Here is a 26,709-nt window from a genome sequence, read left to right as displayed (position 1 = left end):
TCAGGCTTCCCTCGTGGTTTTCTATGACACGCACAGCTTCTGAATTCATCATTCTTGTTACAATGCACTTTCGCTCACAGTTTCACCAAACCCAGCGAGCCGCATCAAACGCTTTGGTATTTTTCACTCGATAACACCATCTGGTATCATAGTTCACTCACCGGTAGCGCTCGATACCATTTGTTCAACCTTTCATTGAAGCCAAGGCTATGGGCACAGCACATCTCAACTCCTACCAACTCTGTCATTTACCTGAAGGAGTGCCCGCCTTCATCTTGTGCACTAGCAGGAAGGTTTCCTTTGAAAAGTCAGCACAACCTTCACCCTGCAGCTGGATGGACCACACCCCTTTCCTCACCTCTTGGCCCCTTCTGCCTTGCTTCCATAGTCACTCCAATTTCACAGGTGGTTCTGCTCGCCTTTCTCGCCTTGCCTCTCAGGTGCTCTCATGCTCCGCCTTTTTAACTCAGTGGGTAAAGGGAGCAGGATTCCGGTGCGAGTCATGCAGATTAAATGCCTGACTTTGTCTGACCCTGATATTGGGACATGTCAAATAGACTGGTTGTATGTGAGTCTGTCTTTCTCTGAAGCGCTTTGTCTGTGCAGCAGTGTGTGTGTGTGTGTGTGTAGGAAAGGGGGGAGGATAAGGTTCCTAGATAGTATACAGAATGAGGAAGTTCTACAGGGAAAAGGGTGTAGCGATACATTTCCCACTCCCTAGGGACCCCCTCCAGGTGATCCTCCATCACTGGTTTACCCCCAGGGTCTGGATACAATTGTGACAGTCATGCCCGGCCCCCTGGATGACAGATCCCAAGGGACTGGTTGGTGACACCCTTTGGTTTCTCACACTTGCTTCTCAGTTGGATTTGATTGTGGTTCTGTGGACACTGCTAGAACCCCCTGCAAGGCTGTTGATTGGAAGCTGGGCCTGCTTTTTATTCAGAGTTTATTTGAACAACAACAAAGTGGTGAGCACAGGGGTGTTTTAAGAAATGTGCTTTAATGTATTGTTTTTGAATTTTTAAAAAATGTACAATTTCTGTGGTTTTATTCAAGTTTGATAAGGCTTTTTTTACTGTATTTATCGATAGTCAGGCCCTTTTTCAGACAGGCCAGAGGTGAGGAGGTGCTCAAAGGCGCTAGGCTGTGTATTTTAAACTAAACACCTATGCGCTTTTAATGAAGTGTTTATAAATGTACAATTTGCTTAGAATGCTCTTTGGTTTTGCATGTCTGCCAGGATAACTCAGAGGCACTGGTAGCACTGGATTCTGTGTGTGTGTATGTGTGTGTGTGTGCGTGTGCGTGTGCGTGTGCGTGTGCGTGTGTGTGTGTGTGTGTGTGTGTGTGTGTGTGCACGCGCGCACACACGCTGTGCGGACTTGATTTCACTGTGGGGACCAAACCCAAGTCCCCACATGGTAATGACTTCCAAATGATTTAAAACAATTTAAAAGTCGTCTCTGCCAATTTTTATAACTTTTTAAGAAAGGGCCTTGTGGGGACCTGTGTTTATTTTGGTGTGTTGATTTTTTACTCAGCTCTGCCCCCGCAGGCTGGGTGTGGTATTGCAGTCATCAACACACGGACAGCAATTTAAACACACTTGATAAATCGGATGCCCTATATGATTAGGCAGCAGATTCATGGGAACCATTTATACACAAATTCAATTGTGTTTTAGATGGCCTGAACTCTGCATTTAAATGTCAAATAATGAAATTAAGCTGTTTTTTGTGTATTTTGTATGTTTACAGAATTGGATATAATGGATATGCAATGTAAGTCTTCCCTCATTGGACAACATACTTCCAGATTCATTTCAAGCATTGGTTACTTTTGTAACAAACCAATCACAATGTGACTTACTTTACTTACTTATTTTTCTGTGATTTTGTTGAAGTCCCCATAGGCGTGGTGTGTGATGATATTGGGCCTCATTACGACCCTGGAGGTTGCCTCCAAAACCTTACTGATTCCGCCATGGTGAATGGAGCAATTACCGCCCCATTCCAAGGTTGGCGGGGGTGGTATTTCCCCATTCACCATGGCCCTTCCCCATTCCCATTTTAGCCCCCTTAGGGCTCAATGGGAATGGGGAAGGCGGTAATAACGGTACTGCAAATTGCAGTACCGTTATTACCTCTAATGTACCTTTGCGGGTCCCGGCCTTAACGACTGGTTTTACCAGCCGTTAAGAGAGGACCCGCAAAGGGACCTCGGAATAGGGCGGTAAGGGATTAGCAGCACCGGTGCCCTTACCGGTACCGGTAATCCCTTACCGCCCGGGTCGTAATGAGGCAATTTTACACTGTGAAGACAACACATTGGGCCTCATTCCGAGTAGGGCGGTAAGGATTAATGGTCACCGGTAACGAGACCGGTGCCGTTAAACCCTTACTGCCCTACTACGAGTTCCCTTTGCGGGTCCTTCCTTAACACCTGCTTTTAGCAGGCGTTAAGGATGGGACCCGCAAAGGGACTTTAGTGCTAATAACGGTACCGTAATTTATGGTACCGTTATTAGCAGCTTCCCCATTCCCATTGAGCCCTATAGGGGCTCAATGGGAATGGGGAAGGGCCCTGGTGAATGGGGAATTACCAGTCCCTCCAACCTTGGAATGGACCGGTAATTACTCCGTTCACCAGGATGGAATCGGAATGAGTTTGGAGGCAGCCATGCCGCAAATAGCGGCGTGGTTACCTCCAAACTCGGAATGAGGCCCATTATGTGAACTGATGTCAACTTATCTATAGTCTGATATGTGAATCATTGAATGTTGGCATCACATTTTGTCTGATTATACAATAATTATTCACAGGGTTGATGTTTAATTGATACTACTTTGGTATCATTACAAGTTGATCTCTAAGGGTAAAAAGTGGCAGTAATGGAATTGCCGCCACTTTGATCAATCTGCTGATATAAGGGTTATTGAAAATGTACGCTACTTCCTCTGGTGGAATTAACCCTGAAGAAATTAGCACTGGAGGAATAAGTAACGAAAACCAGTGATAATTCCCCCGGTGCTAAATCCTCCAGTGGAATTAGTGCTAGAAATAAAAATGCTCATTCCATCCTATCTTCAGGTTAAAATACTGAACAAAACACTGCTAAAAATAGTGGCCAGTTTAACCAAAAATACCCAAAAGGTGAAGGGAAATGCATTGAGGTGCTGCAAATGAAGCCACAGATGCACCCAAATGGCCATACAAGGGTATGTGAATATGAATAGTATGTAATGATGCTGAAGTCCCCATAGAGCTGATATTATGGTACTGAGTCCACAAAAGGATGGTGTGTGGTCATGTTGAGGTCCCCACTGGGATGTTATTTGATGACATAGAGGTCCTGCCAGGGATGGTGTGTCATGGCCTAAAAGGCCCCATAAGAATAGTATGTAATTATGCTCAAGGCCCCATAGAGATGGAATGCAATGATATTGAATCCTCCAACTGGATGGTGTGTGCTGATGTTGAGGTCCCCACAGGGTTGATATGTGATGATATTTAAGTCCTCACATGGATGGTGTGTGCTGATGTTGAGGTCCCCACATGGTTGATATGTGATGATATTTAAGTCCTCACATGGATGGTGTGTGCTGATGGTGAGGTCCCCACAGGGTTGATATGTGATGATATTTAAGTCCTCACATGGATGGTGTGTGCTGATGGTGAGGTCCCCACAGGGATGATATGTGATGATATTGAAGTCCTCACATGGATGGTGTGTGTTGATGTTGAGGTCCCCACATGGATGATATGTGATGATATTGAAGTCCTCACATGGATGGTGTGTGCTGATGGTGAGGTCCCCACAGGGTTGATATGTGATGATATTTAAGTCCTCACATGGATGGTGTGTGCTTATGGTGAGGTCCCCACAACGTTGATATGTGATGATATTTAAGTCCTCACATGGATGGTGTGTGCTGATGGTGAGGTCCCCACAGGGTTGATATGTCATGATATTTAAGTCCTCACATGGATGGTGTGTGCTGATGGTGAGGTCCCCACAGGGTTGATATGTGATGATATTTAAGTCCTCACATGGATGGTGTGTGCTGATGGTGAGGTCCCCACAGGGATGATATGTGATGATATTGATGTCCTCACATGGATGGTGTGTGCTGATGTTGAGGTCCCCACATGGATGATATGTGATGATATTGAAGTCCTCACATGGATAGTGTGTGATGATGTTGAAGTCTCCTTAATGAAGATGTATTATGATATTACACTTTTTGTATGTGGGCTCTTTGACATTAAATGCCTTACAGATATATAATGCTTCAAGGAAGTAACAGAGAGGTTTTGTGAAGGTGTTGAAATAATTTAAGAAAGTATTTATTGGCCTCAGTGTATTTTATGTTAACTTGAACTCATGTAATGGCAATGTTACATCAACCTCTGCTTAGTACATGGCCAAATCAGAAATTTATTGAAATTTTACCTGACAGTGGGGGTCATTACGAGTTGGGCGGTATTCTGTCTGTAAATCCACTGGTTTTACCGTTATCACCACTTGGTCTGGCAGATTTACCGCTGGATTACATGTGGTGGCGGCAGAGTATGTTCCCATTTTTTCAGAGTCCATTGGACTCTATGGGGCATTTTTGGCAGAATTACTGCAGCAGTAATTCCACCCCAGCAATTTCGTTGAAAATAGGTAGAAAGTCAGCAGATTTACCTCCAGTTCATAGCTGGAGGTGAATCCTTTACATTTCTGCCAAACTCATAGTTGGGTATTGTGGTAATGTGGCTTGAACGGTATTACTGCTGCATTTTTACTGCACCGCCCAACTCGTAATGAGGCCAAATATGTTTTGTTTCTCTTCTGAACAACTGTGAGGTCTTCTGCCAGATTTCAATTACTTCTTGTGCCCATTTATTTAGCATGAAATTCATGATTGTCATTCTTTACCGGCATGTTGAAGCTGTCCCTCTACTCTCCATTTAGGAGATTCGTTGTTGCTACAGAGACCACAGCCAAAAATTCAAAAGATAACTTGGCCAAGGTGCAGGATGCATTTCGTGCTTTCAGGGCAAGGATGCCCGTAGTTAACAACTTGTACCCCTATGCATCCAGTCCCTTGCTCCCCCTGTCAGGAGACAAAAGGGAGAAAATGTGGTTTGGAAGCTAGCCATCATGACCTTCACCACCAAATCTTATGGGGATGTATGGGTGGAGAGCGGCAAGACCACCCCCTTACATTTCCTGGAGGCACTGCTGCACACACCTCTGCTGTGCCTATACCTATCCCATCCTGCCCTACCTTGACCTAGGCATACCTACCCTTTCTCTTCTCAGGATTAGTGCATATATTTCTAGTGTAAGTTTCCATTTTTCTTTAGTGTAAATAGGTTTTTTGTACAAATTTGTGGATAGGGATTTGTTAATATTCTTGAATTAATTGTGATTTGCCACCACAGCAGATAGACAGGCACCATCTTCATGAATTGGGTTCCGGTAACCAGCTGGACTGAGCGTGAAGGGATTAAGACTGACCATTAATTCACTATAGGGGATTTCCCATGGAGCACACCCCTACAACAGGTGCTCAAAATGACTATGTCCCTTGAGTCCCTCACAGGCTAGGTCAAGTGCTTGGGTAAAGACCTTGGCCTAGCAGGGACCAGCATCCTGGTCTGCCATGGCCCTAAGAAAGTCGACCCTGAGACATTGCCCCTTGCCATCCACATGTGTGACTCAATAGTGTCCTATCCTCTTTGGGCATTCAACATCTGGCCATTGTTATAGGCTAGCCTACCATCCACACCACCTATGCCTAGCTCAAGCCCTGCCCTGCCTTGACCAACACTGCACACATTCACCCTGCAGTGACCACTGTAGTTGCCATAATAGCTGCACCCACAAGCAACCCTAGTTCACCTGGGTGTAGCATGCACCAATTCTAGACAAGAGGATAGAGGCACCATACTGAACGCTTCCTCCATGGCGATTGCTGTCAAGCATATGTTGAATGGAGGGTATCATGACACCAGCAGAACATGGACCCTATATCTGCCTGAGACCCTTCTCAGGTGAGAAACGGACCCAGAGATGTGAAGAGGAATATTGGTTAAGGGTGAACCAGGCCAACCAGATAATCCATGACTGGAGAGCTCTTGACAGGGAGACAAGGCTTTGCGCTCTTGAGAGTCTCTGATATCTTGCCTAACACCCAAACCCCACATCGAAGGACATTGTTCATGCTGGATGGAGTCTTTGGAGCCACTGAGTCAGATCTAGAGCTGACATTTAAGTATTATGCCAACCACCTCCAACACAGTGAAAGTCTCTCAGAATATATGGCCAGAACTGAACCGATTCTGCGGCTAGTTTACAAGCAGAAGGAGGTTGAGCCAAACAACCTGAAACTGGTCAGGCTGCAACACGTAATGTGTGTAGCAAGCTGATGCTTCTGCAGCTACGACTCTGAGAACGGATCCCGAAACCACCTTCCTTTGATGAACTGGCCCGGAAGGTGAGATGAAGGAGACAGTGTATAGTCTATCTAGTCAACTGGTGTCTCCTTACACAGCCCCAGGATATGACCAGAGACATCAAGTGGTGAAATTAAATCAGACCAGCTTGGTGATGCAGCTGCAGAGGGCGCCCGCCAAGACACTGCCTTTAAGGTCACCCATGCTACCAGAGCTTGGAAGAGACTCTACACTATCCTCCCAGGAGAGGAAATTCCAGCTCTTCGAGTTCAAGAGCCACGGCTGCCCCAAGTGTACCAACGGTGAACAGCACCGCTGCAGTCCAGGCAGTTCTGCCAAAGGTGTGTACAGCAGAGCAGCACTTTCTGTATGTGTACAAACCCACCAGATTACATCCGAGTTGCAGAGAAGTTCAAGGCCTTGAACATACCAACATGAGCAATGGTGGGAAATGCCAGGGAGGACCAGAAGGAGGAGCAACTGAATCCTCACAATTGTTATGCACCAACAGTGTAAAGACGAAAAACTGCAAGTCTGTGCCACCACACAGGTCCAAAGCTGCAGTGGCACCACTTCTGGGCAAGTCATCTGAGAACCAGCATCCACCCAAACTGGCTAGCCCACCTGTGAGGTAGATCACCTGTAATCTAACTTCCATCAGGAGAAGCACTGGAACACTTTGGGGAGTACATAAAGGGCTCCCATGACCACCAGCCACTGTGGCAGTTACCATTGATGGATAGCAGGCACAAACGCTACTGCAAAGTGGCTCACAGATGACCATTGTGTATGAATGCTTCTATAGAAAACCCCTAACTGATATCCCATTGGATCCCTTCACTGGACTGATCCTCCTCTGCAAGAGCGATCACCCCTAGAAATATTTGGTTTACATCTGATGCAGGCTGCAATTTCCATGCAATGTAGCTGGAGTCAGCACCTCCATCGTCTCCATGGCTTTGTTGTGCAGCAACCGGAGTGAGGAACCCACTCACTGGTGGTGATTAGAACCAATTCCTCGATGTTCAATGCATTGGATGCACTATGTTGGGAGATGGCTGAAGCACGATATGTCAGCACGGTATCCATGCATCCTATGTGCCAGTAGGCATGCTTGCAGATAGATATTCGGTCCAGAGCTTTACCTGATGGACCCGTTGGAGATGTTCACAACAACTGGTTGGACCAGATCACAGTCCTGGCACATGCCACAGTGAGGGTTCCTGCCAGAGTGCGACTCAGTGGGGAGCAACACCCAAGATGTCTGGTGATGGAGGCACCAGAATTTGGGGAGAACCCAAGGAGTTTATTAGTACAAGAGACCATGGTGACGATGGATAGCATGTGCCTCAAGACCATCAAGTTATTGGTCATTAATGTGACCAATAGGACCATATGTTTACCAGAATGCATCATCATCATGCAGTCACACCTGACCCCTCCTGTAGCCTTAGCAGGTGTTGCTACCAGCCAATCAGAGAAGGTACTGGATTTGAAGACCTTGGACTTTAGCTACTGATGTCAGAAAAGGACCCAGACCACCTGAGAGAACAGGTCACCATGTGCGCCAAGGCATTTTCCACCAGCCCCAGGGGCATCGACAAGGCCCAACCAGTGGAATACCGGATTTGTGTGAGTGACAAGATGCCCTTCAGGGAGTAATTATGATGCCTAGACCCAGGAGATGTAGAGGATTTACATCACTACCTAGATGATCTTCTGGAGGCAGGGATCACCCAACAGTACAAGAGCCCGTACACTTCTATCATTGATTACCATCAACTCTGTGGACCATTTGTACCCTCCACATGAGCCCTTTGATGATAGGTGGAGCAACCAATACCAGGAGGCGTTTGAGGAGCTCAAGCAGACCCTCACCACTTGAGCTCCATGAATCCTCCCCCCAGTCCTGGCCTACACAGATCCTCAGTTGCCTTGCATCTTGCACATTGATGCAAGTCTGCAGGGATTGGGACCTGTCCTTTACAAGGAGAACAATGATGAGAAGAGATTGGTCACTTTTGCCAGCTGAGGTCTGCATGCATAGCAGAGGAACTACCCAATCAAGTTGGCATTTCTGGTATTGAGGTGGACTTTCACAGACAAGTTCCAGGATTACCTCTACAGTGCGACTTTCAGAGAGCGGAGAGACAACAACCCCCTGATGTATGTGTTGAAGTCAGTTAAGCTGGATGCTTCCAGACATCGATGGCCATCATGACACAGAACAGGCTGCAATGCTGAAGGAGTGGAAGACTCTTGTGCAGATGGGAGGAATCCTAAATGAGGTAAGTAAAGTTGGAATTTGGCTATTGCATTGCCTGGTTTTACCACAGAGGATCTATCGAGCAGTAGTGTATGCATTTCTCGACCAGCATGGACATCTTGGCAGTGACTGATCTTTTGTTTGGTCCACTCAAGGGTGTTCTGGCCTACACTAACAGCAGATGTGCAGTATTATTGTCAGCACAGTGCCAGGTGTGTCACCAAGAAGACTGCAGCTCATCATGCTGCTTATTTTCATCACCTGCAGGGTTCGCATGGACCTCAACTGCATTGACTTTATCATGTTGGAGATGGACAGGCAAGGTGTGCAGAACTTCCTGCTGGTGACAGACCACTTTACTCTGAACACGCAGGTGTTCCTTCCTAATGATCAGTGTGCCACCACCGTTACCAGGGTGCTGTGGGAGAAATCCTTTGTGCACTATGGTTGGACAGTAAGGATTCATTCCAACCAGGGACCGGATTTTGAGTCGACACTTCTAAAGCAGATGCTGGCTGGAGCTGGTTGCCATCAAGAAGACCAGTATGCCTCCATACCACCCTTAGGGGAATGCCAAAGTAGAGAGGTTCAATCAAACCCTTTCGCCAATGCTGGGCACCCTAATGCCAGATGATAAGAACAGGTGGTGTCAGCATGTGGCTAATATGACCCATAGTTATAATTGTTCCAAGAATGAAGCCACCAGGTTTACACCATACTACTTGACGTTGGGAAGAGATGCCCGACTGCCTGTAAACTTGTATTTTGGAGCATCCGCAGATGGAACAGGTGACAAGAACTATGCCAGCTATGTGAAGCAGCTGAAACATCAACTAGAGCAAGGTCATCAGCTTGTCCAAGTTGCTCTGGAGAAGGCAACAGAGGGAAACAAACGCTGCTAAGACACCAGGGTTAAGTTTCACGCTCTTCCACCTGGCGATTGTGTGTTGATCCATAGCCTGGGGAAGAGTGGACAGAACAAGCTGGCAGACAAGTGGGAGGCTCCACCATTCATCATTGAGCAACAATTAGGAGAGCTCCCTGTCTACTCTCTGTGGGAAGGAGTACAGCCAAGGAACATCAAGACATTACAACAGAACCAACTGCTCCCAGTCCAGGTTGAGTTTGAGCTGACACTAGCAGTGAGAGAAGAGGATGTGAACCTAGGAATTATAGGGTACTGTGGCAGGTGGCCTCTTAATAGAAATCATGGCTCAATTATTTTTATATTATTATTATTATTATTATTATTATTATTATTATTATTATTATTATTATTATTAGTGTATTTGGAAGGGGAAGGCGGGAAAGGGATCTCCAAGCAATCAGAAGAGGAAACAGTGAGGATCAGATCACCCAGTCTCAGGTTGGATGCAGAGTGGAAGGTGTGTGGAGCTAAGTGTTAGCTAGATAGATTTATAAATCAGACCAAGGCTATCCTCAAGGTTTGCGATATTTTAATGGGGGGAAGCATGCAACAAGTAGAGTGAAAGACATCCGTGTATGATGCAGCACAGAGATTCAATAAAAATAGGAAAATGTTTGTGGCACGAGCAGAGCTCCTTGGGGACAGTTGGTCTCAACCTTCACTGAGGAGGGTGGAACAGTGCTCCACCCGTACCTTTGCTGGTTCTTTTTCACCTCTGCGGACCCAAGCTGAAAGAGTGATTCTCCCCTGACAGGTAGGGGAGTGCTAGAACCCACCACCGCCTCCCAGCAGTTCTGTCACTGCCGTGGCCTGGCTCCACAGTGCTCCCTGAGCGTTAAGCGCCCCCAGTCATTTTCCCCTCTCTCACCCTCCTCTGTCAGGCTCAGTGCTCTCTGGTAGAGAGAGGGGAGCGCAGTTTAATGATTTAAAGCCTGGCCCCTGCCAAGACAGGCCTCTGAGACTCCCAGGGCTGCATCTGGCAGGCGCAGCGTGGGTGGAGCATTGGTTTGGACCCTGCTCCCAGGCTGCCATCAATGCTGGGCTGCCCCTGGCATAAGCTGCATATCCCCAAAAACTTTGGGGACCCACCACACATGCTGCTGCCATACCTGCCATAGAACCATCACAACACAGACTTTTATATTTTGGAAGAACTGTTTATATTTTAAAATAACTCTTTTCTCTGCTGTTTTTAGTCATGCAGCTGCTTAGGAAGGTTAATAATGTAAATGGTATTGTGTGATTACCCCTTTGTATATAAAAATATAAAAATCTGCTGGTGTACTGGGAGAAGGGAAAAATCTTAAGATCAACTAAACAAACCATACACCAGCATTTTGCTGTCTGCCTTTACGTTTTGTGTGCTAAAAGCCATACCCAGTGTTACTTACCATGAGGTTTTTGGGGTAACCCATTCTAACCTTTGCATTTTGATCCCACGTCCACTTCCCAACGAGGTGCACCAAGGCAGGGTCAGACTGGGGCATACAATTAGTACAGGCACCAATGAAAAAGTGGCCCACAATCACACATTACTATTGATTACTATCCAGAAAAGACTGTTTGAGTACAATCAAAGGCGTGGTAAAATTGGTTAAAACCAGTGTGGAAACAAATGAAACCCGCCTACTCTGTCCAAAAGTGGTCCATACTGTAAAGAAATACCTGGCCCATTATAGAGTCATTGGCTGGCGCTTTCGGGCAAAGCCCTATAGGCCAGTCTGAGCCTGCATGCTCTAACCTCTGAGTCACTGGATCTTGCTCCAGAGAGCACATTGTTGTGCATTATGACATGGCAGTCAAAGGTGTAATGGATGAAGATGCACCTGGGAACTAGCAATGCCAGTTGGGATAAACATAGGTGCTGGTCTGAGCCATTTGTAATGGAAATAAAGATAAAAACAATATTTGTATAACAGTAAAAAAGCGTTACACATAGAAATATTACCAATGTCCACCCAATGCACAGCTGAACCTACCAGTTTGACTATTTTCAAGGCCAATGAGGGGACTTGAACCTGCAGTTTGTAAACACATAGGGCCTCATTACGACCCTGGCGCTAAGGGGTCTGCGCCAGCGTTAGCTGCGCGGACCCCTTACCGCCAACTACGAGTTTCTGGAGCGCCATGGTCATTTTTCCGCCCGCTTTTTGCGGGCGGAAAAATCCATGGCGCTCTGGGACCTTGGTGTTAATTACGCCACCGTATTTTACGGTGGCGTAATTAACTCCTTCCCCACTCCCATTGAGCCCTATGGGGCCGAAATGGGAATGGGGAAGGGTAAATGGGTCAATGGGGACTTACCGCCCCGCCGACCTCGGAATGGGGCGGTAAGTCCGCCATCCGCCATGGCGTAAAGGGACTTTGCGCCATGGCCGGAAAGTCCGTCGATGGCGGAAAAAATCCGCCAGGGTCGTAATGAGGGCCATAGTCTAACCTCTGATTCACTGGGGATCCCTTCAGAAACCATAGTTTTCTGCAATATGACATGGCGGTCAAAATTGGAATGGATGAAGTTGCATCTGGGAACTAGCAATGCTGTTTGGGATAAACAAATGTGCTATCAGATAGGCAAAGGAGGAGTATTATAGAACATTTAGTAGTGGCAGGGAGAAGTAAAGTTGGGTAGATAGTTGGATGAACGTGAGGGATAGATATGATGCACAGGAAGTCATGAGTAGGAAAAGGTAGAGGAGCTATGTGTTCAATTGAATTGAATACATTTTGGGACTCAACTGTATTCTATGGGGCTCAGCACCAAGAGAAGAGACAGCTGGAGAGCAGGCGTCCAATACACAAGGTGGTGTATTTCTGGAATGTACTCACTGCATGCGGAGCATGAGCATTACTAAGCCATGTCCATGAAAACACAGATAGCAAATCCCATGTGCTTACTTCCTTAGGTCGCCAACAACATTTGGGAGGGGTTGTATGCTAGAAATTTGAATTTAAAGTAAAACGGAAATGAATTGGCGAATATACTGAAAAAGGTTTTTGCCATAATCAAAACAGTACCAGCTGAGAGTAATAAAAGTACCATTTCGAGACAGCCTTCAACACAGTAATTATTTAAAAATGAAATTGTATATTACTTACCCCATGACAAAGGAAGGACCCTAGATTGGGTAGCCAACCTTAACTGTAATACTATAATTACATCTATTAGACCCCAATCTTGGACAGATCATTATCTATTGTCATTTACTCTCTTAGCTAATACTCTGAAAACTAAGCCTAACCTGATAGCGCCTCCATGTCCTACAAGGAACAAACAGAACAATACAGCGGATGCTATCCTGCCACATGTGATCCCTACTCTGAATTCCCTAAAGGACACCACTGATCCCAACAAGTTAGTAGAGATCTATTGTTTCACTATGACCAAGGCATTGGACATTATCGCCCCTCTCAAAATGTGCAAAGGCAAACCAAGAGCTCACCTGAACCCCTGGTTCACTCCTCAGTTAAAAACTTTATGGGCTGAAAAAAGAACATTGGAAACTCTATGGAAACACCTCCCTTCCGCAGAGAATAAAAACAATCTGATGAATTTATCTGCTAAATACAAGGAAGAGATACATCGTACTAAACGCAAGTGGTACAACAATAGAATTAACCAAGCTAGCTCCAGCACCAAAGAGCTCTTCATTATCCTTAGAGAGATGGAGACGCCCATTACCCCTACGGATGCGTGCCTAAAGGACAAACTCTGGTGCACAAACATTCAGAATGCTCTCACCAATAAAATAGGCGCACTGCAAAGTAAAATTACTGACAAACGCCTAAACTTACAAAACTCAGATATTCCACACCACACCCAAAAGCCATCTATTAAACCATCCCAATGCTTTAAATTCTCCAAAGTCTCTGTACCCGAGGTACAAAAAATGATTGCATCCCTTAAACCGTTAAGGTGCCAAGGAGATAGTTGCCTGGCTCAAATAATTAAAGATGCCGCTAGAGACGTGGTTCCATTCATATCCAAACTAATTAATACTTCATTTACTTCTGGTATTGTACCCACCAACTGAAGGAGTCGTGGGTTCTACCCCTCCTTAAAAAACAATCACTGGACCCTACAATTCTGACAAATTATAGGCCAATCACTACGGTCCTGTTCTTACTGAAGATACTGGATAGGGTAGCATAACTGTAGATCCACAAAGAGTTAGAGACTAACCATCTCCTAGGGATTTGGCATTCTGGGTTTAGACCTCAACACGGTACTGAAACTGCGTTGACTGATTTAAAAACCCAGATTGACGAACTCAAAGACAATGGGAAAATCACATTGCTACTTCTGTTGGATTTATCGGCTGTGTTTGATCTGGTCGACCATAGAGTACTATGCAATCACCTCACTTCAGCAGCTCACGTTTCTCAGAACGCTATTACATGGATCCAATCCTTTCTAAGTAACAGGACAATGAGAGTCTTTTCACAATCAGCAGCAGCTGACCCCATTCCCATTAAATGTGGAGTCCCCCAAGGCTTCTGCGTATCACCGACTATCTACAAATATGCCACATCACAAAAAGACTAGTGCACCAAAAATGCAGTTGGAGTTTATTCAATGTTTAAATCAATGTTTCAGACAGCTATATGGGTGGTGCTGAGCGAATTAAAAGAAAGAAATAAAGTAGGAAAACATTCTTTGCAAAATATAAAAAAATGTTTGCACCGTCAGAGAATCAGTGAAATTCCAGATTCTGAATACTGGCTCATTGACTTTGCTGTCTCCACCTCACATTTTCCAAGCTTTAAAATGTAAGTAAGCAGGAGCTGAGACAAGCATGAGCTAGGACAAGCTAGGACAAGCAGGAGCTGGGACAAACAGGAGCTGAGACAAGCAGGAGCTGGGACAAACAGGAGCTGAGACAATCAGGAGCTGGGGGCCGTCCTTTGTGTAAAAATGCTGGACTGCACTGTTAATCCTCGCCAATTGTGTAGCTCATTTAGCGAATCCGGGGAACCTTCCCATTGGGCTGCCTCACTCCTGGATGCCCAGGAGCACTGTATGAACTTGAATATAACACTATACATCCAATGTATACTTCCTTTACTTACATGATTGGCTTATATATTGTTTTTACACCAATGAACTGGAGTTGCTCGGTAATTTCAGGAATGCTTTCGCATCGTGCTAGATTGATTCGCGGGTAATACATTAGGTAGGACAGGCACATTTCATCTCTGGTGCTGAGGCCACCCTGGGAAACAGATAGGAGTGTGCGTTAGAATCCGGGATGTGGCATCATGGACTTAGAGTCACATTCAATCATACACCTCAAATCATGACTTCATTCTTAGTGAAACGTAGCTTTTGAGTAACACATGATCAACAACATGTATTGCATAGCTTCACGCCATCACAAACAACATACAGCAAACTAAAAACACAGTTTACAAATATTTTACATAGCATAATATAACTATTCATGATCCTAAAAATGCAATATATGATACTGACAGATGCGCATAAAGGACACTTTCAACGTTCCAGTCCACTATACATTGGTAAAGTCAACGACGAGACGTCACCTTCTCATACTCACTGTTACTCTAATTCCTTACACTGTTAATTCTTGCTCAGTTCTTCCACATTTGACAGAACCTCTAGATGTAGCTAGCAATAGCAAATGGAGTCCCTACAGAGCTTGTACGCTGAGCCCATGGCAAAGCAAGCTGGACTCTACCCTGAGGACAACTTCTCGGAGCAAGGGCGTATACATTGGTACAAAAACAAGTGGATCAGGGATTAAAGGGCCTTCCAATCAGAGAGGTCCTCGGCAGTCAGTGGTTTCATGGTTGCACCTATGCCATGATCATTCCCCGACTCGTCATTAGCTCCAGATGGTCTTCCATCCAACGGCATGCCTAATGACTAAAGTAAATACATTGAGACTCATTATACGTTTCCGGCCTGGAAATAAGGTGCTGGCAACAATGTGTACAGGCACCTTTAAGGACATGCAAATTATAAGTTGGCCGGTAGGTGCTGTGATCATTACCTGCTGGTAAGTCAGGCCCCTAGCAGCAGGCAACTGCCACAATCACCGGCACCAGTAGTAACGGTACCAGTTATTGCGGCAACCCGGTCCCATGGAGGGGATTTACCGGCATCCCTGCCACCCATAATATCCCATTAACACCGGAAAATCGGGCGGCGGAGACGGTACAGTAGTTCCGCGGTATCCCACCAGAATTACCAGCAGGATACCGGGGAACTCATAATGAGCCCTGTTGACTGGATTAGCACGAGGCATTATCAGTCCTCAAGTTCCAGTAACAACTGAGCAGTCTCCTTGCATCTGGTAGCCTAATGGAATCAGGGCAATTCCATACATTACTGTAACTAAATCTTGCTAACCAGAGCCTGACTCATCCATGGCAGCCGGTCCACCCCAGACAATCTCATCTCCTCCAGCAAATGTTCTCATGAACCCATCCTTCTAGAAATCTAGAGCCTAGTGTAGTGCTCTTCTCTGGGTACTCCAGGATTGCCAAATAAATATTGCAACGCTACGCCAAAGTGATTTTATAATTTAACACATTTCTGGTGGTGATTATTAATGGCAACTCCCTTTACAGGCAGAACATGCTCGTAATGATGAAGTGACGGCTCTGGAATAAGACTGGGTTCCAAAACAAGCTTCCCAACTTACACCGAAGGTTGTGGTCTTGGCAAAATCAGTTTCCCTATTGGGCCTCTGTGTCCCTGTCTGTAAAAGGGGAAGTGTTTCAATCAGGTTACCTCCTTGTAATAAGCCCTACATCAGAAACGTGGGATTACCTGCAGTTCATTCATATCTCAGAGTCCATAGACACATTTATCTCCAAAATGAATGTTCTACACTAAACCAAAAAAAACTAATAACTGAACCAAGGCTGGGAAACACCCAAGCAGCAGTGGTGGCATCACACATAGCATCACAGGTGTCTTCAAAGACATCAGCGATTACACCTTACACCTGTGGAGGAGCTAAAAACATTGAATTTTGGCATGCTATGCATTGTGACAATCACTCTCACCACCTACCCATATAACCCTTACTGTACGTGTACGTTTAGCGTAGAGATGCCTATTAAAGTAAATTCACCTTAGAAACATAAGACTTTCCCAGACATGCTCCAGGTATCCAGGTTTCTCACACATTTCACAAACACTCACAAACTGGACTGGAATGCTCATATGCTTTTCTTTTGACAACTTGAGGATTGTAATTCCACCTTTTCACTCTTTATAGATATATACATGTCAACTCAACCTCTTTCGGCTGGTGCACCCGCCATAGAGACAGTTCACTCACCAGCCAATCCATTTGCCTGTTCATAGGCGTCAATCGAGTTCCCACCCGCATTAACAACTACAGATAACTACAGATACTTAAAGCCGGTACCAGGACATTTGCCTCTCTAAGCAGAAGGTAATTTTGTCACTCCATTCCCCATATACTCCACACACCCATGCCCCTCCAAGCTTGCGTGCTGTGTTACTACCCTGACCCCACTATGTTTTAAGTGGCTTTTTAGTATTGGCCATTAGATGCTCCGACTTGGCAGCTCTGAAACGCAAGTACATACTTGCTGAGCGGAAGTGGCAGGCCTCAGGCACATGGTCTGACAAACTGGCCTGCCACCTGGCCTGCACCTGCTCCAAAGGCAATATGGACTTTCCATCCGCTCTAAGAAGAGGGCTCATTGCCAAGCCTGCATTTCTGGGTCCACCAAGAACACAGCTGAACTTTTCAAAATCTGCAACGAACTTGCCAATCCTACTGCAGTCTCTTCTTCTCCTCTTCCCTTATAGGCACTCTGCACTGCACAGGCCTCCCATTTCCCCACCAAAACTCAGGACTTCCTGTCATCACTCTCCTCTACCCCTTAACCCCGCCCTCTGCACTTGCCTCCCTTGGCCCCCCTCTCTCCCTCCCCATACTCTCCTTCTCTCCCATTACACCGGATGAGGTCTTTAGAGTAGTTCGCTCTACGAAAGTCTCCTCCAAACAGGTGCTCCCCTGCTCTTCGGAACTAACAAGGACAGCATCTCCTCTCTCGCCCCTGCCTTGGCTAACTTTTGTACCCATTCCTTTTTCACTGGCTCTTTCCCACAACCCCTCAAGCACTCCCTTGGGCACCCTCTCATAAAAAAGCCATCAGCTGACCCTTCTTGTCCGGATAACTATCACCCTATCTCCATCACCCCTTTCCTGGGCAAACTCCTGGAGAAGCTGGTCATCTCCCAACTGACCCACTAAAATGAGTCTGCTGGCTGTCTCCACAAATACCAGTCTGGATTCAGAGCATCCAGAGGCACAGAAACTGCTCTCGTGAATACCTGTGAAGACCTGCTCTCATATATTCATTCCAACTCTCCCTCCGTTCTGATCCTTCTCAATCTGTCCTCTACCTTTGACAAGGTCAATCATGCCATCCTCATAAATCGTCTCTGTGATGCCCATAGCATCATGGACAAAGGCACTGGCTTGGCTGGCTTCCTTCCTCTCTAACCAACCTTCCCAAGAGAGAGCAACTGGGCCCTTTCCTCTCTGCTGCCTCAATCTCTAGCTGTGGCGTCCCTCAGGGCTCTATCCTATCTCTGTGGCTTTTCAATATCTACTCTGCCCCTCTGGCCACATGATCTCCACCTACTCTCCTCTTTTCCAGTGTTATGCTGATGACACACAGCTCTCCTTTAAGCTTCCCTCGTCTACCTCCTCTTCTTCCTCTCTTGTGCCTGACTGTCTGACTGCTATGCAGGCATGGTGCTCTGCTAAAGATCTCTCTCTTAATGCCAGTAAGCCAGTGGTCAAAGTGAGTGGGAGCGGTCGGGAGCGGTGCTCCTCTACTTTTTAAAATTACGTTTTATAGCTCTTATACTTTTATTTTAAAAATAAACCGTCCCAGAATGGTTTTGTTTTAAAATAAAAGTGAAGGAAGTCGTTGCAGATTTTACTTTCAGTGCAATGCACTGAACGTTCCCTAAACAGCAGGTGCTAGTGTTTGGGGGTTTGTATTGTGTGTGGGAGAGGGCGTGGTGATGGGGTTTGTGCGGAGTGGGTGCAGGCCAGCAGGGAACATAGTTCCACTACTTCTTTTCGTACACTTCGACCCCTGCAGTAAGCCAGAGATCCTTCTCATTCGGATGCCTGCTCCCTGCTCCCCCGCCCCCACTCTCTGGCCCCTTCCTCTCACCCTCTTGTGAGGCAAAAAACCTTGGGGTCATCTTTGACTCCTCTCTCTCCTTTTCCACTCACATCACAGAAGTCCAACTTTCAGCTCCACCTCCTCAGGGGCATTCTCCCTTTCCTCACCTTTCCCCAGAAGCTCAATATCTCCAGAGCTCTGGTTCTCTCTTGGCTGGACTTCTGCAACAGCCTCTTCCTCAATCTGCCTCTTTCCTCCCTTCGTCCTCTTCAACTAATCCAGAATAGAGCTGCAACATTTATCCTTGGCTTCAAGCCCGGGGACTGTATCTCTCAGCCCTAAAATCTCTTCAATGGCTCCTGGTGGCTGCAATGATCAAATTCAAGACCTTCTGCATCATCCACAAGGCTTACTGGGGCCTGGGACCCCGCTACATCCAACTTTCTCTCCCGAAATTCATCCTTTGGTCCTCTAGCGCCAACTCTCTGCAGATCAGACATTTCTCCAAGCAGTGAGTGAGGGGTATAACTCTTTCTTCGGCAAGAGACCCTCTCTGGAATGGTCTTCCTGCCCCGCTCAGACTTGAGCAAAACAAAAAAGTGATGGCTGGAAGGTTTTGAATTAATCATAATCCTGGGCACAGCTCTGTGCAACCCTCCAGGCCATTGTTTTTCAGCCAGCCAAGCCATTACAGAAGAGGAAAAACCATATGCAAATCAGGCTTGGCCCTACCCCAAAAGGGGCAGTCCAGCCCAAACTGCTAGGTGACATCCATTCTGCACGAGACCACAAACATCCCCAGACATGTTTTAGCCTTGCTGGGCATCATCAGTGATGAGTAGCTTCGGTCTCTAGGCCTGGCAGACTTGTGACCCACGTCTGGGCATACCCTTCTCACTCAGAGTGACTCTAGCAAAACAAAAAGGTGATGGCTGGAAGGTTTTGAATTAATCATAACCACGGGCACAGCTCTGGGCAATCCTCCAGACCATCGTTTTTCAGTCTGCCAAGCCATCACAGAAGGGGAAAGACCCTATGCAAATCAGTCTTGGTCCTACCACAAAAGGGTCAGTCCAGCACGAACTGCTAGGTCACATCCCTTCTGCACGAGACCACAAGCATACCAAGGCATGTTTCAGCAGTATGCAGTAATAAAATCACAGCAAAAATATCGCCTTTACAAAAAATCGTAGCAAAAATACTGTGGTTTGACCCGGTAAAGGTGTACCCCATTATACCATCTAAGGGGAGCGGGGGTTGCAGGGGTGTCCCCTGCTCCCCTTAAATGGTATAATGGGTCTGGGGGTTGCGGGGTGTCCCCTGCATCCTTTACATCGATTGCAGTGGCAAAACCACAGCCTTTTTGCAGCGATTATTTGTGGAAACAGCAATTTTTGCTGCTATTTTAACACATGGAACCGTTTAAGCTTTGTTGGGCATCATCAGTGAGGAGTAGCTTGGTTCTCTAGGGCCGGCAGACTTGGGACCCAGATCTGGGCATACCCTTCTCACTCAGAGTGACTTTAGCAAAACAAAAAGGTGATTGCTGGATGGTTTTGAATTAATCATAACCAGGGGCACGGCTCTGGGCAACCGTCCAGACCATCGTTTTTCAGCCTGCCAAGCTATTACAGAAGGGGAAAAACCATATGCATATGGCTTGGTCCTACCGCAAAAGGGTCGGTCCAGCCCGAAATGCTAGGTCACATCCCTTCTGCACGAGACCACAAGCATCCCCAGACATGTTTGAGCCTTGTTGGGCGTCATCCGTGAGGAGTAGCTTGGGTCTCAAGGCCCGGCAGACTCAGACCCACGTCAGAATGACTTCTCTGTCTTTATCTCTTTTCTGGCAATCCTATGCTTTTGCTTCAGGTTCAACAAAGAAAGCGTTGTCAGGAGAATGGCTCCCTTCTCCTAACCACCTTTCACAGGCTTGAGGGTGGTCTTGGGATATTCTTTAGCAATAGTCCTGAAAAATCGTTTTACTTCCTCCCTAGGGCTTTTGAATCCTGGGCTATCACTACTATGACAAGGGGGATTACTCCTGGGGTTCTCTTGGCTCTTAGTTTCCTGGTTATTACTATTGTGACGAGGGAGATTATTTCTGAGTTTCCTTTAACTTGTGGTTGTCTGGGTACTCTTGGTTCTCTGGATATCACTATTGTGATGAGGGAGATTACACCTGAGTTTCTCTCGACTCTGGGTTCTCTGGGTGTCACTACTGTGATGAGGGAGTTTACTCCTGAGTTTCTCTGGACTCTGGATTCTCTGGGAATCACTACTGTGATGATGGAGTCAATCCCCTGAGTTTCTCTGGACACTGGATTCTTTGGGTGTTACTACTGTGATGATTCTCTGGACTCTGGATTCTCTGGGTGTCACTACTGTGATGAGGGAGTTTACTCCCGGGTTCCTCTGGACTCTGGATGTCACTACTGTGATGAGGGAGTTTACTCCCAGGCTTCTCTGGACTCTGGAGCTTCCCCAGACCACTATCAGGTGTCCTGCTGTTCCTGTTACACATAGTATTTCAGGACTGCATCGATGATTCTACCTGGGATGCTAGGCTGACTTGAGGAGCTTGGGCTTCTCTTGTTGTCTTTATTCCACTCCACAATTTGTCCTTGCAGCTCCACTGAAACTTGGACCACATGGCTCTGGCGCAGTTGCAGGACCACGCAGTCCACCTCCTCGAGGTCACATCACCGCTGGTCCTTCTTTGTCTCTTTGGTTGGTCAAGATTTGGCTTCCAACAGCATGTTCCGCTGACTGTTCCTCGACATCCCCGCCACTGGGGATCAGCCTCCTTGCAGCTTCACATTACTAGGTTTGAATTTTCCGGGCTGGGGTGGCTTCATGCTGGCTGCTCTCTCTTCTTCCTAGTCCTTTCTCAATCTTTATTTCCTGGTGCTGGAGCCTCTCTAGCGTAAAGTCTAAGTCTTTCTTTGTTGTTGTTGATGTGATATCTAGGCCTCCTTGAGGCCAGTTCTTCTCAGTACTATGGTCAGTTGTTGAGATGATCTGTATACCTCCTTGTGGCCAACTCCTCGCAGTTCTATGATCAGTGGTTGAGCTGATCTTTATGCATCTTTTTGGCCAACTCTTTTCAGCCCTGCATTGAGTCAGTCTGTTATTACTCTTCATGTATCTTTGGTTCTTCTTTTTCTGGGTCATATTAATTCCTAGATCAAAGACAGAAGAAGCCTTGCCATAACAAACAGTAGTGTTTTCAGGGGTTTCTGACAAGGACTTGGTCCCAAGGGAAAAGGTGTCAAGGAGTTCCTTCACGGAACAGGAGTCCTTATCCCCATGAAGAGAGTCTCCCCCTGTGAGGTCCCACTTTCCACAACCCCTAGGGGGACTGTTGGACAATAATCAGATGCATCCATTTCAGCTGCCTTCAGAACACATTAGTACAAAAGGGAAGACAAACACTTTAATGGATACATGGAGAGTCATGCAACTGGTTGATGAGTGGCTCCACCATATTCAAGAGACAGTAGAGGAACCGAGCAGGTATTCATGAGCAGCTACAGTGGGTGTCCACACACTCCTATTAACTGCAGTGTGGTTGGCATCATAGAAGGAGACAGATTCAATGTGTAACAAAAGGCTTTCATTAAAGAAAATGTCAGGATGGTGTAAGGCCTAACTTGCCCTACTCTAAGGTGGGATTTCCCTACCTAAAGAAACTCATGATAGTCTGTGTCAGTGAGTTCAACTTGAAAGTCTGTATGTGTCCAAAACCTATGCTTGCCCTCGCAACTCAGACAAAACAATGTGAAGGGATGTCAACCATAAGCTAAACAGCGTTCCAAAAGTAAAGTTCTGAGCTATTTCCAGCTCAGACTTAATCTTCAGCTTCCTTTCCCCAAATGTCAACAAGGGCATCACAATGTTCAAATTACCTTCACTTGGACTTAAAGTAGTAATGTTCCACGCCTTTATTAATGTCAGGATGCCTTTCCCCAAGTTCAATGTAATTTCAGGGCAGCGGGTCTCCAGGTTCCCTTCACCAAGTTCAATATAAAAGAAAGATGGCACAAAAGAAGTATCTTGAAGCTTGTTCTTTAAATTAAACTGACTTTTAGCAATTCTTCACAGCTCAGGGTTCCCTTCCTCAAGCCTCATAGGCATCAATATTAGTTTTCCTCTCAACACAATAGCAGGTCTCCATGTTAGCAAATGGGGGATCTCTAGTATTGGCGTAGTTGTTAGATCACACAGTCTACCCATTACAGGTCACGCAACCAGGAACTTTGCATTTCTTTCCAGCCATTTATTATTCAGCATTCAGGAGTTCTCTTTGTGTAGTTCAATAGCCAATAAACCAATAGTTTCTTATAAGCAGCTTCTTGCTGTTTAATTCAGTTCAATATTCAATAAACAAGTGGTTTCTTAAAGGCTGCTTCTTATTGTTTCATTCAGTTCAATATTCAGTGTTAGCAATTTGCTGTTGCATTTACATTCAGTGTTCAATGTGACCAGTTTGCTTATTTTCATTCAGTTCGGTGTTCAAGATTTCAAGATTAGCAATTTGCTTATTTTCATTCAGTTCGGTATTCAAGATTAACAATTTGCTTATTTTCATTCAGTCCAGTATTTCTTGGGGATTTTCGCTCATACTTTGTCTTTCGCCTGGCTCCCCTGCTTAGAAAAAGGTGTTCTTTCTTTCCACGGAGGCTTTCGAGAATGTATCTTTTTATACGCGACCACTCTGTTACTTAGTATCACTTAGCCTTCTATTTTTATCATTGTTTATTCTCTTAACGTTGTTCAGAGATTAAGGATGTGCATTTGTTCACATGCATTTAGTCTGTTACATTGTATTCATTTGCGCCTTTCAGATACTGGGTTTCCAATTAGTTTCAACTCACTGGTTGTTTTCTTGGCTTCCCGTTGGAAATGAGTGGTGTCTTTTCCCTACTGGGTCAGGGCTTTGCCGTCGGCCCCTCAGACACTTCTGGTATCCCTTCTCAGCCCAGGGGAATAAGCATTTCTCCAAACCACTTTATAAGGGGTCAGCACGCCTTCTGGCTCCGTTCTCCGGACTTCTCCGGCTCTCTTGAGACACGACTAACCTTGTCATGTTTCTTCTTACGCCTCATTTTGCAGACTCTCTGGGTCTCATTCTCCACCAACTGGTCTTGATTAACTCAGGCGTCTCAGCTGCTTTCCCAACTCGCTCGCCATCCTTCCAGTGACTACTCCTTTCCTACTATCCTGAGAGTTTCATAGGTTGCAGGTGGACATAGTTGATTTCAATTGCCTGACTTTTCCTGAACATATTAGTGGGACATGGCTGTTCAGTATACTGGTGTGCCTCTTTTACCATCTTCTTCGCCCAAGTACCAAAGCAGTGAAAGTAAGTGGTGTGGCTTACTCTCAATGGATTCTTCCTCATCTCAGTACCAGAGTTGAGAAAGGATGGAATGTTCTTTCCTCTAAGTTGTTTCTTCATCGTCTCAGTACTTTCATGTACCCGAAGAAGATAATAAAGGGGAACTGCTCTACGATGACCTCTAAAGGTCGGGGCAGGGTTATACTGGTTATTACAAGGACACGGGGAATACTGTGTTTTGTCCCAAAGTACCTCATCCCCAATCCTTTTCCTCCTCTACCTAACACATCTGGGGTGATACTATCTCCTGTCCTTCTCAGGAACAAGAGACATTGGCCCTCATTACGACCCTGGCGGAGATCGTGGTGCAAAATGCACCATGGAGCACGGCAGAAAGCTGCCGATACCGCCATGGGGGTTGGCGGATTTACCGCCCCATTCCGACCTTGGCGGGGCGGTAAATCCCCAATCCCCATTTTACCCTTCCCCATTCCCATTTTTGCCCCATAGGGTATAATGGGAGTGGGGAAGGAGTTAATTACGCCACCGTAAATTACGGTGGCGTAATTAACGACGAGGTCCCGTAGCGCCATGGATTTTTCCGCCCGGAAAAAACGGGCGGAAAACTCACCATGGCGCTACGGGATCTCGTAGTAGGGCGGACGGGTCCGCCGCGAATACCGCTGGCGTAGACCCACTCCGCCAGGGTCGTAATGAGGGCCATAGAGAACAATATTCCATAACCACCCCTGGTATAGGGATTCCTTCCTGACAGGAGAGTGTGGAATACCGCATCTTACCTAAAGGCATCCCACTTCCCATCCCCAAGTACTCTCCATCCAGGTGGTCCTCCCTTGCTTGTCAACCCCCAGGGGCAGGATCCAAAAGCGATAGCCTTTCCTTGGCCACCTGTAGAGAGTTTCCAAGGGGATTAGATGTGACTATGCCCTCAGGTTATTCACAATGCACAGGTTGGGAGTGAGCAAAACCCAGTCTAGAACAGAGAAAAAGTACTCTAGTGCAAACAACATATTCTTTCAATGCATTTAGGCACCAAGTAAATGTTTGCCTTAGACCTAGGCCTTTGCCCTGGTCAAATAATACAGTGAAAGAATATGCTTTTTGCTCAATGGCAATTTTCGCCGTTGTGCTAATTGCACTTGCACTAGTGCAAAGTTTCTCTGATAACACAATCAGTGTACTTTTAGTTGGCTTTCTAACACTGATGTTATTGGATGGTAACAAACTTCTCGAATTCGCAGAATGCTTTAACTCCCCTGAAACACCTGTTCGGTAAAGTTGAATTTTTCAGTGTTAAACTATTACACAGATTGATAGAAATGTGCACCTTCATGTGACTGTTAGGATTGTGTAGTCGATGAATTGCACTTTGCCTCTGCTACAGTTACTCAATAATTGATGAATTTTCAAGAAAGAGACCACTGAAGTTAGTGGTCATCTGTATAAATAAAAATGTTAATGTTTGTTCAAATTCTTAAATCTATGAAAGTTCTTCACTGATTGCTTTGAAATTTTGACACAACGTTGCTTTCAAATAGGCGTGTGTTTTTATATGCCTAGTGTACATAGATGTCACACCTGTGACAGGTAAAAACATGTTTTTTCTGAAAAACAGGGCCATCTGTTGGACGTAAAAGCAACACACGCTATACTAAATATTTTACTGAAAAACAGCGCCATCTGTTGGATGTAAAAGCAGCTCCAGATCTGCTTCGTTTTCAACAGAATGAACGTGACAGGCTGAGAGTGGCTGAAAGACATCAACGAGAAACAGCAGATCAGCATCAAACACGACTCCGTGCTCAGCAATCACGCGATTACAATTGCCTTGCATTCCGGTACAACCCAGCTGATGATTATAGTTTGAGCCAGCATGTTCTCATCGGCACCATGACTGAAGTGTGTCCTTATTGCAAGGCTCTGAAATTTAATGGAAAAATGAAAGAAATGTGTTGCGCCGCCGGGATAATTAAACTGCCTCAACTTGGAGAACCACCAGAGCCATTAAACACTTTGCTTGCCGGATATACCGCTGAATCAAAGCATTTCCCATCTAACATCAGGAAATATAACTCATGCTTCCATATGACGTCGTTCGGCACAGAAATCGTAACAGCTCAATTCATGCCAACTTGCGTTTGCAATCACAATCAACAAAGCTCAAGGCCAATCGTTAGAATTGTGCGGTTTAGATCTAGACACAGATTGCTTCTCACATAGACAATAATATGTTGCGTATTCTAAAGTCGGCATATCTGCACAGACAATGGAACAACCAAAAATATTGTATACCCACAAGCATTGTGAAATTAAATATATTAGAAACGTGTGCTTTCTCTTTTCTTTCTTTTCCATTTAACCAGACTGAGCCACAGCAACGCGTGGCCGGGGACAGCTAGTATACAATATAAATGCAAGGGCACTCACTAGGGAAATTAAACATGCTTTACAAAAATGTATCATAATGGTCATAGTCTTTAATATGAATAATAACTGTGATTTTCTGTCTGTGAAGATATGAAGAAATACATTGAGACCAATCAAATCATCCTTCAA

The 26,709-nt window shown here is 45.7% G+C and overlaps 1 protein-coding gene across 1 annotated transcript in view; it reads right to left on the bottom strand.

Annotated features, from left to right (window-relative positions):
* MOXD1 (monooxygenase DBH like 1) overlaps positions 1-26,709 on the bottom strand; it is a 713,108-nt gene that overhangs the window by 128,987 nt on the left and 557,412 nt on the right. The window contains exon 10 of the mRNA XM_069606682.1: positions 14,712-14,854. Within this exon, the coding sequence (XP_069462783.1) occupies positions 14,712-14,854 (143 nt within the window). The remainder of the gene's footprint in view (positions 1-14,711; positions 14,855-26,709) is intronic.

This window comes from Ambystoma mexicanum, chromosome 4p, assembly GCF_040938575.1.
Source record: "Ambystoma mexicanum isolate Mex_15411 chromosome 4p, UKY_AmexF1_1, whole genome shotgun sequence".
In the NCBI taxonomy this organism is placed as follows: Eukaryota; Metazoa; Chordata; class Amphibia; order Caudata; family Ambystomatidae; genus Ambystoma; species Ambystoma mexicanum.
This window is presented reverse-complemented; position numbering and strand designations above follow the sequence as displayed.